This window comes from Squalius cephalus (assembly GCF_949319135.1).
Source record: "Squalius cephalus genome assembly, chromosome: 8".
Classification (NCBI taxonomy): Eukaryota; Metazoa; Chordata; class Actinopteri; order Cypriniformes; family Leuciscidae; genus Squalius; species Squalius cephalus.
In genome coordinates, this window is record NC_137129.1 from 43,547,179 (window position 1) to 43,559,522 (window position 12,344).

At 41.8% G+C, this 12,344-nt stretch overlaps 1 protein-coding gene and 1 long non-coding RNA gene across 5 annotated transcripts in view; one reads left to right on the forward strand and one right to left on the reverse strand.

Annotated features, from left to right (window-relative positions):
• Positions 1 to 12,344, forward strand: part of LOC307163780 — a 274,817-nt gene that overhangs the window by 252,480 nt on the left and 9,993 nt on the right. The window lies entirely within an intron of this gene.
• LOC307163660 (uncharacterized protein) overlaps positions 1 to 12,344 on the reverse strand; it is a 115,278-nt gene that overhangs the window by 90,184 nt on the left and 12,750 nt on the right. The window contains exons 3-6 of one of the 4 annotated variants that reach the window (XM_079879795.1): positions 6,945 to 7,021; positions 2,621 to 2,692; positions 995 to 1,111; positions 413 to 529 (exon numbers count right to left, since the gene is read on the reverse strand). In XM_079879795.1, the coding sequence (XP_079735921.1) occupies positions 413 to 529; positions 995 to 1,111; positions 2,621 to 2,670 (284 nt within the window). In that variant the 5' untranslated portion in view covers positions 2,671 to 2,692; positions 6,945 to 7,021. Of the gene's footprint in view, positions 1 to 412; positions 530 to 994; positions 1,112 to 2,620; positions 2,693 to 6,944; positions 7,233 to 12,344 lie in introns of those variants that run through there. The other 3 variants (XM_079879797.1, XM_079879796.1, XM_079879799.1) reach the window with 3 other exon arrangements.

Below are 12,344 nucleotides of genomic sequence, written 5' to 3' on the forward strand. Positions count from 1 at the left end.
GTTCAGAAACTCCACATTCCAGCACCAGAATGAAATTAACACAAACTAATGAAATTAATACTCTTGCTAGTCAACTGGAGATGTTTCAAAAAGTGGTGATGACAATGTCGACCCCGGAAAAGAGTGGTGGGCACATGTCCCACCCCACAGGCAAATTATGCTTATGTTTGTTGCATTGTATGCCAAATGGTGACAGTTTAAAAATGGGACTCTGAACAGAAACTGTCATGTGTATTTTTCCAAAGGTTGCATGTTTGCATTTTAGATTTCAGTTCTCAGCAATATTTTCCTTTGATATCTTTTTTTATATTTCTTAGGGCCTATGTGGTTCAATTCAAGAAATGTATCTCGTTTTCCTCTATTAAAGTAACATGTAATTTGAGAAGATCTGTCTATCTATGAAATGTTGTACCTCAGATCAGTTGATGTGTGTTTTCCCTCAAATTTTATTGGCTCCATCATAGACTGGTCACTCTTCATGGACACACAGCTGGACTCCGGTGAGATTGATTTCTCCCTGTGGTTTTGACTTCAATAGAAGAAACAAAAGAACAGAGACAAGAATTCTTAATTACATTACAGTACATGAAGATAAACCTCACATAGAGAATCAATCCATCCATCTTTTACCATTGCTTTTTAATCTGTTGTTGTGTTTGTGTTTCCCAATAAGTGATGTAGTTGTGATTAGTTTGGTTGAGTTTGTCAGTATTGTTCTGGTCCAGATTATCAGTGTTTTGTGGGTCAGTAGATGTTAGTGAAACATCAGGACTGAAGCTCTGGATCAGCTGTGAGAGGAGACCTGATCCTGTGCTCGACTCCTGCTATTGCAGCGCTTTATAATAGTGTGAGTCTCTGAGTTATACATGCTTACACACTATCATCACCTATTTCTGTATTTTGATAATAAGTGGATATTTGCCCAATTATGCCATTCATGCATTATTTGTGTGTGTCTGTGGTCTCTCTGTCTGTCTAAACAAAGATGTTGTACCTCAGATCAGTTGATGTGTGTTTTTCCTCAAATCTCACTGGCTCTCTCATAGACCGGTCACTCTTCATGGACACACAGCTGGACTCCGGTGAGATTGATCTTTCACTCTTACAATGACTTTAATACAACAACAGAATAGAAATAATAGAGTAGAGACCAGAATCAATATTGTTATAAATAAATTCCACATGTGAGAACATTGTCTTTTAACTCTTTTCCAGCTAGCATTTTTTTTGTTTTTTTTGTTTAATGTTACCAGCCACCGCCAACGTTTTTGATCATTTGCACAAAATTTTCATGGCCCCCAGAATGTTTTTTTGTATGAATATCTGAACATGCAGTACCAACTGTTTGTGATCCAGCTTCACACCCTAAAGATGCAAGTCTCACACTTTATATTTTGTAATTAAAAATCGCCTTTCCAAATGTGCTTGTAAAAGAAAAATGTGATTTTCCTTGATCTTCAGAAATGTGAGTCACATGTTTCTATGTCTGAATTATGGTATTTGAACGGGAAATATATGTGTATGTATACCTGTGAACGTGCAGGAGTGAGACACTTTGGGAACAGCTGGGAATGGTCATTTTGTCCTAGAGGTCAGGGTGTATCTGATTTTGATAGTCCTAGTGTCATCTAGTGATGCATAGAGGCATATGCAACAGTGTGTTCCTTATTTGGCAACATGGACCAAAAAAAGGAAACCTGCTGAATAGGATCTTGAGACCAGTATAATGAGACCCAGCTTTTCCTGACTTTTGTATCTATATAATTCATAACCTCACATTTATTATGAATTATCCCATTTAAATACTGTGAACGTTTTCTGTATAGATAATGGACTAAAAATTGAATGTTTTTGCACAGACGACACGCATCAGTAGCACAAGGGATGTTGGTTGCCAGACAGACTCATTAGAGCTGAATACTGTTGGTACACAACTATCAATGATCAATGACTATCAGTGATTCATTCTCAAAATTGTTGCTTCTGCCGGAGTCTCTCCTAGACCAGACCATGTATGAACTCAGGTTCATACATACATGGCTGAACGTGTGTGGCGAGCAGGACGAGGCAGAGGGCCGTGAGAGACAGGCATGATAATTTTTAAAAAAAAATTATTAAAGTTGTGTTAAACATTCGCTGGTTCCCACCTCCTTCTTCCCATAACATAAAACATTGCTACAATGTGTATTTACATTGTCATTTATTTTGCTTCTCCTGATTTGTGATTGCCTTAGGGCCGGCATGAGCTCATTATGCATTTAAAAACACACACATGAATACTGGGTGTGTTTGCTCACATCCCAAATAGGGGCAAATTGGACAACCTATTATAAATGATCTATGGAGTATTTTGAGTTGAAATTTCACAGGCCACAACAGGTCCCTTTAAGATGAGACTGTCCAAGGATAATGTCATATATCATCTAGCTGTCTACTGTATCTGTGTGTCTTTGGACAGTGTTTAAAGACCCTGAGTGTCTCCAACTACTGTATATCCCGGCACCAGAATATGATAGAGACAACAGATCACTATACCAACCCTGGCAAACACACACAACACCCTGTTATGTGCAGAAAATGAGTCTTCTGTAACATTAAGATCATATGAAGATTGAAGTACCTGAATCCTGGAGAAGAATCTCCATGTCTGAATGTGTGTGTGTCGTCCATGATTCATTCAGTCTTCATGGATCTGCTCGAGTAAGAGATCAGAAACACTCATTCACACACACTCAAACACAATACATTTCATTTGACATTTTCTTTAGTGAGTTTATGGAGACAAAACTAATCAGATTTCTGATTTCTAATCAATAATTATCAACATTTAATGTAATTTATCAATCCTGTAAATGAATGTTCAGAACTGGTATCATCTGAATCAGCAGATTCTCTTCTTCAGTCAGATCTGTCATGTTTGCTCCAGTATTTCATCTGTGCAACATGACATCATGACTTTGCGTAAACATACACGCCACTTTCAAGTCAAGTGGCGTGTTATTTATACGCATTCTGAGCTTTCCGCGTGTATGTCCACGCCGTTAAACGTCAGAGTGATTCCGCGTGTGTACGCCGTTAAATGTCCGAGCGAAACGGAGGAAAATGTATATCTACATCTGGGGAGCAATATTTTTTTTCCTAGGATGGTAGGGGAACACTCATAAATGGTATTAACCCGAGTGATGGGTAGGTTTAGGGACGCGGTTGGGGTAGGTCATATATATTTATATACAGTAATGTAACGTAAATCAACGGCGTTGATAAACACGCTGAAAAGCGATTATGCGTGTTGATAACACGCCAAAAATGGAAATACGAATTGGCGTGTCATACATACGCCATTTCATGAGATCAGTCTGATCTGTGTGTGTTTAAAACAGAAATATCTCGGCTGAACAGACTGGGAAGTTTGTAACACTAGAGTTTAATGTTCTTCCACTGAAGCCTCAAATATTGTACAAATGGGACAGTTTACTTTAAACCCACATTTAATACATCTGTGAAACTGACTAACATTCACAGATATTTGTTCAAGATCTTCTCCAACTATTTTAAAATAAAATGTTTCCTATTTGTTTAGTTTTATAGAAATGTTTAATAAAACTGACATTACCTAAAGTGAGTTTGTAAAAACAGCAATAACATGCATATAACTGTCACAGTGTCTGGTTTATGTTCCTTGGGTCACCACTAGATGTCCTCCTTCCCCACGGTGTCCAACACACTCTTGAACTACATCCCCCATGATCCTTGTCTTTTCATTGCACTCAGCTGTCCCTTATCACTGATCATTGCACCCAGCCTGTTCCCCATTAGCATTGTCAATTCCCTGTGTATATAACCCTGTCTGTTTTAGTATGTGTCATGGAGTCCTTGTATTTTATCGCACCTCTTCTGTTCCCTGTAGTTTCCTGGTTTATGTTTCTTGTTCTTTGGATGGATTTGATGACGACTTATGCCTGGACTGGATTATGCTTTTGGAATTCCTCATTAAATACTAAACTGCATTTGGATCTTTCTCGTTCCTTCGTGTGTGGTTCGTGACAGAAGGACTCCGTCAAACTCAAGATCCAGCAGTTTTTGTTTTTTTTTGTGTATCATGTCGACAAGAAGAGAACTGTTTGAGGGGACCCGGTTAGCCAAGTTTCGCGGGTCCCGTGGAGGCCGCAGTGGAGGTACTGGTCAGGAGGAATCACGACTCCACTCTCCACTCTGGCCACTCTTCAACCCTGGGTTGGTGGGGTCCAGCCCAGAGCCCCATCCGCCACTGGTTCCGTCCAGCCCAGAGCCTTCAATGACATTAGTGGAATGTTATTCCTGGTGGGATCATCTCACCAAGCAGAGTGCTGCGTTCCCGGTAGATTCGGGGAGGACAGCAGCATCCACTCCCTCGCAAGAACGGGGGAGAAGGAGGAATTCCTCTGTCCCTGTGCCGGTGGTCCCAGTACCAGTGGTCTCGAGTCCGGTGGTCCGGAAACGGCGGAGGAGGAGGAGGACTTCCTGCCTTCCCAATGGCCTGGAGGTCGTCCCCGAACAGCCCGCTGTCTCCCTGGAGGTCGTCCCCGAACAGCCCGCTGTCTCCCTGGAGGTCGTCCCCGAACAGCCCGCTGTCTCCCTGGAGGTCGTCCCAGAGCAGCCTGCTGTCGTCCCGGAGGCCGTCCCCAAGCTGCTTGCCCTGACGGCACCTCTCCAGCGTCTCGCCCTGCCGGCGCCACCCCAGCGTCTCGCCCTGCCGGCACCGATCCAGCGGCTTGCCTTGCCGGCACCACCCCAGCGCCTCGCTCTGCCAGCGCCATCCCAGTGTCTCGCCTTATCGGTTCCTCTTATACAATCTGCCCAGCCAGAGACTGTTCCTGAGCCGGAGCCAGTGTCTGTTCCTGAGCCGGAGCCAGTGTCTGTTCCTGAGCCGGAGCCAGTGTCTGTTCCTGAGCCGGAGCCAGTGTCTGTTCCTGAGCCGGAGCCAGTGTCTGTTCCTGAGCCGGAGCCAGTGTCTGTTCCTGAGCCGGAGCCAGTGTCTGTTCCTGAGCCGGAGCCAGTGTCTGTTCCTGAGCCGGAGCCAGTGTCTGTTCCTGAGCCGGAGCCGGTGGTGCCAGTTCCTGAGCCTGAGCCAGTGTCTGTTCCTGAGCCGGTGGTGCCAGTTCCAGTGCCTGAGCCGGTGGTGCCAGTTCCAGTGCCGGAGCCGGTGGTGCCAGTTCCAGTGCCTGAGCCGGTGGTGCCAGTTCCAGTGCCTGAGCCGGTGGTGCCAGTTCCAGTGCCTGAGCCGGTGGTGCCAGTTCCAGTGCCTGAGCCGGTGGTGCCATGAGCCGGTGGTGCCAGTTCCAGTGCCTGAGCCGGTGGTGCCAGTTCCAGTGCCTGAGCCGGTGGTGCCAGTTCCAGTGCCTGAGCCGGTGGTGCCAGTTCCAGTGCCTGAGCCGGTGGTGCCAGTTCCAGTGCTTGAGCCGGTGGTGCCTGTTCCAGTGCCTGAGCCGGTGGTGTCTGTTCCAGTTCCTGAGCCATGGCTGCCCGAGGGGTCGTCTCCGCCGTGGCCGCCCGAGGGGTCGTCTCCGCCGTGGCCGCCCGATGGACTGTCTTCTGCTCCACCCTGGCCGCCCGAGGGAAAGTCTCCGCCCTGGCCGCCCGAGGGAAAGTCTCCGCCCTGGCCGCCCGAGGGAAAGTCTCCGCCGTCCTGGCCGCCCGAGGGACTGTCTGCTCTGCCCTGGCCGCCCGATGGACTGACGTTTCTGCCCTGGCCGTCTGCACAGCCTGCTCCGCCCAGGCCACCCGATGGACTGTCTGCTTCGCCCTGGCCGCTGGCTAAGCCATCACCCCTGTTCCTGTTCCCCTCCATGGACCTGGCCCCCCATCCCACCCCCTGATCATCCACCGTTCCACCTCCCTCCTTGACTCTGGTTTTGTTTGTGGGTCTTGGAGCGTCTGGTAGCCGCTCCGTAGAGGGGGGGTTATGTCACAGTGTCTGGTTTATGTTCCTTGGGTCACCACTAGATGTCCTCCTTCCCCACGGTGTCCATCACACTCTTGAACTACATCCCCCATGATCCTTGTCTTTTCATTGCACTCAGCTGTCCCTTATCACTGATCATTGCACCCAGCCTGTTCCCCATTAGCATTGTCAATTCCCTGTGTATATAACCCTGTCTGTTTTAGTATGTGTCACGGAGTCCTTGTATTTTATCTCACCACTTCTGTTCCCTGTAGTTTCCTGGTTTATGTTTCTTGTTCTTTGGATGGATTTGATGACGACTTATGCCTGGACTGGATTATGCTTTTGGAATTCCCCATTAAATACTAAACTGCATTTGGATCTTTCTCGTTCCTTCATGTGTGGTTCGTGACAATAACTAAATGAATAAATATGAAATGGGGTGAGTTTCTTAAAAGTACATATTTCAGTTAATTTGATTAACAAAATGAAGACATGTCCAAAATTGAAATTGATGTCCCTGATTTTCAATAACTATTGTTTCGACCCACAGCGTCTGATGTTCCTCTCTCCTGTGAGTGAAGGAGGATTAACAACAGCACTTTTTATACTTCACAATGTCAAGCTCACATTTATTTACTCAGAACTTATATAAAATATAACAAAATATGAGACATAAACTTTACCAACAGTAAAGTAAAAATTTACAACCTCCCTCATCTACCGTACTTATAATTTTTTAGTAATACATATATGTAAACTACACGTCATTTGTCAGTTGCCTTATTTTTAAGTTGTGGCTTGTAGAAAGTTGTGATGATTCCCCAAGCTATACTGATCATTAATGTCATTTTAAAATTTTTGACCTTTATGTCCAACCCCACCCAAAGCATCGATAAGATATTTAAGATAAGAAATTCATGTTTCTTTAACTTCTTCATGTTTATGTTTTTCAAGAAAGTATTTCCTGGTTTGTGAAGTTAATGAGGAAGTAAAGCAGTTCACCTGACTAATGTTCACTCACCTGGATTAAACTGTTGGGTTACTGGTTCTCGACATGTTCATGGTTTCTCATCAACTGTTTCCCTACAACGTCAATTCCTGTAGAGGCAACTAGAAATATTTCTATTAAACACTTTGATGCTTGGCTTTTCTAAGGTAAAGAATCTTATTATGTCCTGGTGTAAAATGGCCACGGTAAAACTCGGAAAATACTTTCACTTCTGGTGGCAAAAGTTGTCAAACCAGTTTAGAGAGAGAGAGAGAGAGAGAGAGAGAGAGAGAGAGAGCTCACACTTAGATCAGTAATGAGGGCTTGATGAGATTTTTAATCTCATGAATATTAATTATGCACAAATAAGACTATTTTGGATCCAGAGATTAGATTATTTACTCATTTCAAGTAAAAATAAAATAAACTATAGTTCTTTGTGTCCATTATTTTGTTTGCCACTAGTATCCATATATGCACAAAGGAAGAACAAATTTACAGCACTTGGAAGACTGGTGGAAAAAACACAAACAAAATCTCTTTTTTTATTTTAACTTTTAACTGTTTATTTAAAGCTACACTGTGTAACTTTTTTAGTTGATTCTTAGCAAAAAACACTTAGTTCTTTCAAAAATATATGTGCTCATTAATGTATATTTACTTCTTTCAAGTAATAAAGTATTCTCTTAAGTTTATAATCTGCCATTGAAAGTACATACGGGTAAGGGGTTCGTATGCCGGTCGCCATGTTGCCCCTCCATCTTGAAACTACATTAGCCAAAGAGGGACATACCTGTAAATTCAAGCTTCGCCTTTTGCGTTTTTCACTCAGTGACACCGTGACGAATGCGAGGGGGAGATTACTCGCGAGCTCGAGAGTGCCGGCAGATTTGAAAGATAGTGTGGTGTGTGTGTGTGTGTGTGTGTGTGTGTGTGTGTGTGCGTGTGCGTGTGTACGTGCGTACTCACATTTGAAAGAGAGAATTAAAACGTCAACGCGACAGACAAATCAGCAAGACCAAAGTCAATATTGGAGTAACTTTTCCCAGATGGAAAGAGCTCATGAGGAGAAAAGATTTTAAAACGGACGCCGAGGTTGCCTGCTTTCTTCTCGACAGGTAATTCAGCCTGTTGTAATTCATTTGTGTAAATTCGAAGTTTTATAGTTGCTTGTCTAACCATAGCAAGGTTGTGCATAACGCCAGAACGACCTCTAGTATAACTTCATCCTCGCGTCAATGGTGAAAAAGTATTGTTTACCTTGTAACATAAATCTGTGCTGCGACGGATCACAGGTAATGAATAGTTTTAAAGGTGCAATTTTTTAAGCTATATAAAAAAAGGACACTGTAAATTTTAGTTATTTTTAATTGCTTTTACTTTGTACACATTGTAACATTAGCCTAATCTGATTATGTTGGGATAGCCGATTCCAAGGGTGACGTTTACCTCCTGACATCTGTCCTGTAGTTTTATTCATTTTAGACATATTGTTTATTATTGTCATGGACGATGTGATAACTGGAAGCCATGTTAATATTGGAATAATACGGCCACCGTAGGAGTTAAAACGCTCTCGGAATTGAGAGGAACAGAAACTAATTTTCACTGGGTAGTCAAATACAATTTCACCGCTAGATGGGGGTAAAAATCACACAGTGTAGCTTTAATGTTCTTCCCTTCTCTGTATTCATATAAAACCAAAATTCTTTAACTATAGAATAAAACAGCTCAACAGAACGTCATTGTATTAAATCTTGTGGTTCTGATGATGAATGCAGTGTGTTTGTGGACATGAAGCAGTAATACTGTAGTCCAGCATCTGATCTCTGAAGAGCTTCATGGGTAAAGATGGCGCTAGATTACTGTTAAACAGCCTGTGATCAAGATCAGAACTGTGTTAAAGGTCCCGTTCTTCGTGATCCCATGTTTCAAACTTTAGTTAGTGTGTAATGTTGTTGTTAGAGTATAAATAATATCTGTAAAATTATAAAGCTCAAAGTTCAATGCCAAGCCAGATATTTTATTTAACAGAAGTTGACTACAAAAAAACGGCTGGATTGGACTACATCCCTCTACTTCCTTCATTAGTGATGTCACTAGAACCGTAACCTCCGCCCACAGGAACACAGGCGTATTGATGGCGAAATGTCAACAGACGGTTGATGTTTATCTATAATATATCGGATACCGCAAAAGTTTAATTCGAAGTTGTTAGTTTGCTCTGTCCATTTCACCACGGACTGTTTTTCTAACCTGGGATAATATCAAGCACAGGCTTCTCTCAGTGTTTCATACTGACGAAGGGGGCAATTTCAACTATATTCCAGCAAGCGGTAAGTAGTGATTTAATATGGAAGTAGCGATCAACTTCACATCGTTTCTCTTAGTAGGATGAAAATAATCTTACTTAAACTGTGATTAATATACAGAAAGCGATCAAAGAACAATCCCTTTCCAATCGCCCAAGCTGTGACACACAGCGCGAGTTTATCTGGACACTTGCCAAAACTCGTTATGAAATCAATGACGCTGTTACACTGCACAACGAAGCTCTTACTGTATTTATATACCTCATGTTTGCATTGGTGAAATCATTAGTGAGTGCAGAAACTGCGTTGCAATGATAAGATCTTTCACGCGATCAACAGGCTGTCATCTGCTCAATGCTCATCACTGCAACCTTTTATGTGATGGTAATAGATCTAAATACTTAAAAAACTTCTCACGATTCGTTAATCCAGATAGCTGTAATAGTAAAAACGTATAATAGCTGTAATAGTAAAAGTTTTCCAGATAGTTCCACATGTAATGCCAGATATCTCATATGCAAGCATGTCAGCCAATCACAGCAGAGGGCGTTTACACTGAAGTCTCACAGCAGACACGCCCCTTCAAACAGAGTGTTCAAACCAGGGAATGAAATCAGGCTAGGAAATATGCCTTTTATTTCTAAATAATAAAAATTTTTGATCTAAAAAAACATACTAACATTATAAAGGCACCCCTGGAAACATTATAAAATAATAAAAATAATCCATGGAATGGGACCTTTAATTAAAAATTCTCATTAGTATTGTAAGAAAACACTAATTTTACCAGGGGCCCGTTCTTCGTACGTCGCTAACTCACTTAGCTGGATTTGATTGTTGGCGATTTGGCATGATCTTGGATTGTTTGGTTCTTCGACGCTCATCCTGGACTTGCTGTCATAGCAACAGGTCCGTAAGCTTAAAGGGGTCATATAATGTCATTTTTGTACAAGCTGATTCTTTAGGGGTCTAAATTAAAAGTTTACTTTTAAGTTACTTTTTAGCAAAGTATAAAGTATAAAGTATAAAGTTAAGTATATCAAGCGACGAGAATACTTTTTGTGCGCAAAAACAAACAAAAATAACGACTTTATTCCACTTTTCATTTCCTTCTCTCTGGGCCTCTAGTTGGTTCGCGAAGTGTTTTTGCGTAGCGCGTCTGTGTTGCACGTCACCACGTAGGCTCACAATTGGCCGACGCTGGTCATGTGTGATGCGTGTGTCTTACAACACTGACGCGCTGCGCAAAAACACTACGTGAAAAAACTCGAGGCCCAGAGAGAAGGAAATGAATAGTGAAATAAAGTCGTTATTTTTTTTTTTTTTTTTTGCGAACAAAAAGTATTCTCGTCGCTTGATATACTTAAGATTGAGCCACTGTAGTCACTTGGACTATATTAACGATCTCTTTAATAACTTTTCTGGGCCAGCAAGTTTCGGTCCCTTAGAAGCCTATGGAGGAGTGATCAGCTCTCAGATTTCATCAAAAATATCTTCATTTATGTTCCGAAGATCTTATGGGGTTGAACAACATGAGGGAGAGTAATTACTGACATAATTTTCATTTTTGGGTGAACTAACCCTTTAACAGTACGTCTTTTTCACCTTGTATGTACAACAGAGGGAAATGTCAAAACATCATACTGTGTTGTAATAAAAAACGTCTAGGTTATTCTGACCTCTGTTCCCTGAGAACAGGGAATGAGACACTGCATTGATGACGCTATGGGGAACTCCCTCCATGTGAACCGGTGTTTGAAAAGCTGTACAATCACGGCAATAGAATTTGACTGGCGACAGCCTATGACACTCCTAGTGCGACTCAGAAGTATTAAAGAGGCGCCTAGAGAACATCGTTCCCCACACTGTAAAAAAATTATAACCTCCCTAACTCAAAATTTTCTAGTGACTGGTCACATCTAAATTTTTCAATTGGCCCAAGTGAAATTCTGAAAATTTCAATTTTATAATTTACAGAATTTCACTTGGGCCAATTGAAAAATTTAGATGTGACCAGTCACTAGAAAATTTTGAGTTAGGGAGGTTAGAATTTTTTTACAGTGCAATAGCATCATCGAAGCAGTGCAAGTTCCCTTTTGAAAGGGAACAGTTACTTTTTTAACAGAGGTTAATTTTGCTTTAATATAAAAATAAACTCCTCTTTTTCCCCTTTGACAGACACTGTGATCAAACAGTTTCCAACACGTCTGAGGTGCGAGCACTGATTCGAAGGAAATGCAACAATAAGGCAAACTCAAAGACCAGTCACTCCAATTCACTTGAAGGATGAAGATGGTTTGAGTTGTAACAGTACTGTAACTGTTTGCAGCTATTAATGACTGCACTTTATTGACTGTAGTTAGATTTATTGACTCAAGTTAGTTTTTTTGTTGTTGTTTATAATACCTCTGCAGATCACTGTATTTTATGTTTTTTACAGTTTACATATGCTGCTGTACTGATCTACACTGGGTGTAGTACATTAAAGTTTACTAGCTTTCAAAGTGTGTGTGTGTGTTTTATAAATATTTTTTACTGTGTTTTACGGAATGATAATTTTTCACTGTATTTGTAATACATTAAAATATATTATTTTCATACTGAATTGTTTTATAAAAATGCAGTTTTATTATACTAATAGTGGCTCTGTCATGAAGGTAAGAGGATCAGACAGCTGATGCGGAGAATCAATCACTTTAATTGCCAGAGAGTTCAATAAACAGAAAAAGTTCTCAAAGGGAAATTTAGAACTAGTAAAAATCCAAATAAGGTCTCGGCTTGAATATAACAAAAACAGCAGACAGCCCAGGTAAAAGGAGATGTTCAGTTGAGAGCTCCGCGAGACAGGGAAAAGGAGCGGGCTGGCGTTTCCCGAGGAAGAGTAGAGGCAAGCGGCGATTCACCCGCTCAGTAGAGTTTTCTTATGTCAGCTCCGACACAACAAGACTAAGACACGACAGAGACACGAGGATTAACTGCAGTTTAGTACACATGAGAGAATGCAATACTCAGGAAAAGACAGATAGAGAAAGGGGAAAAGTAGGAACGCTAATCAAAGGAAAAGAGTATTCAGGGGAAGAGGGGAGTGGGCGATGATTAATTGTAAAGGAGAGACAGCTGA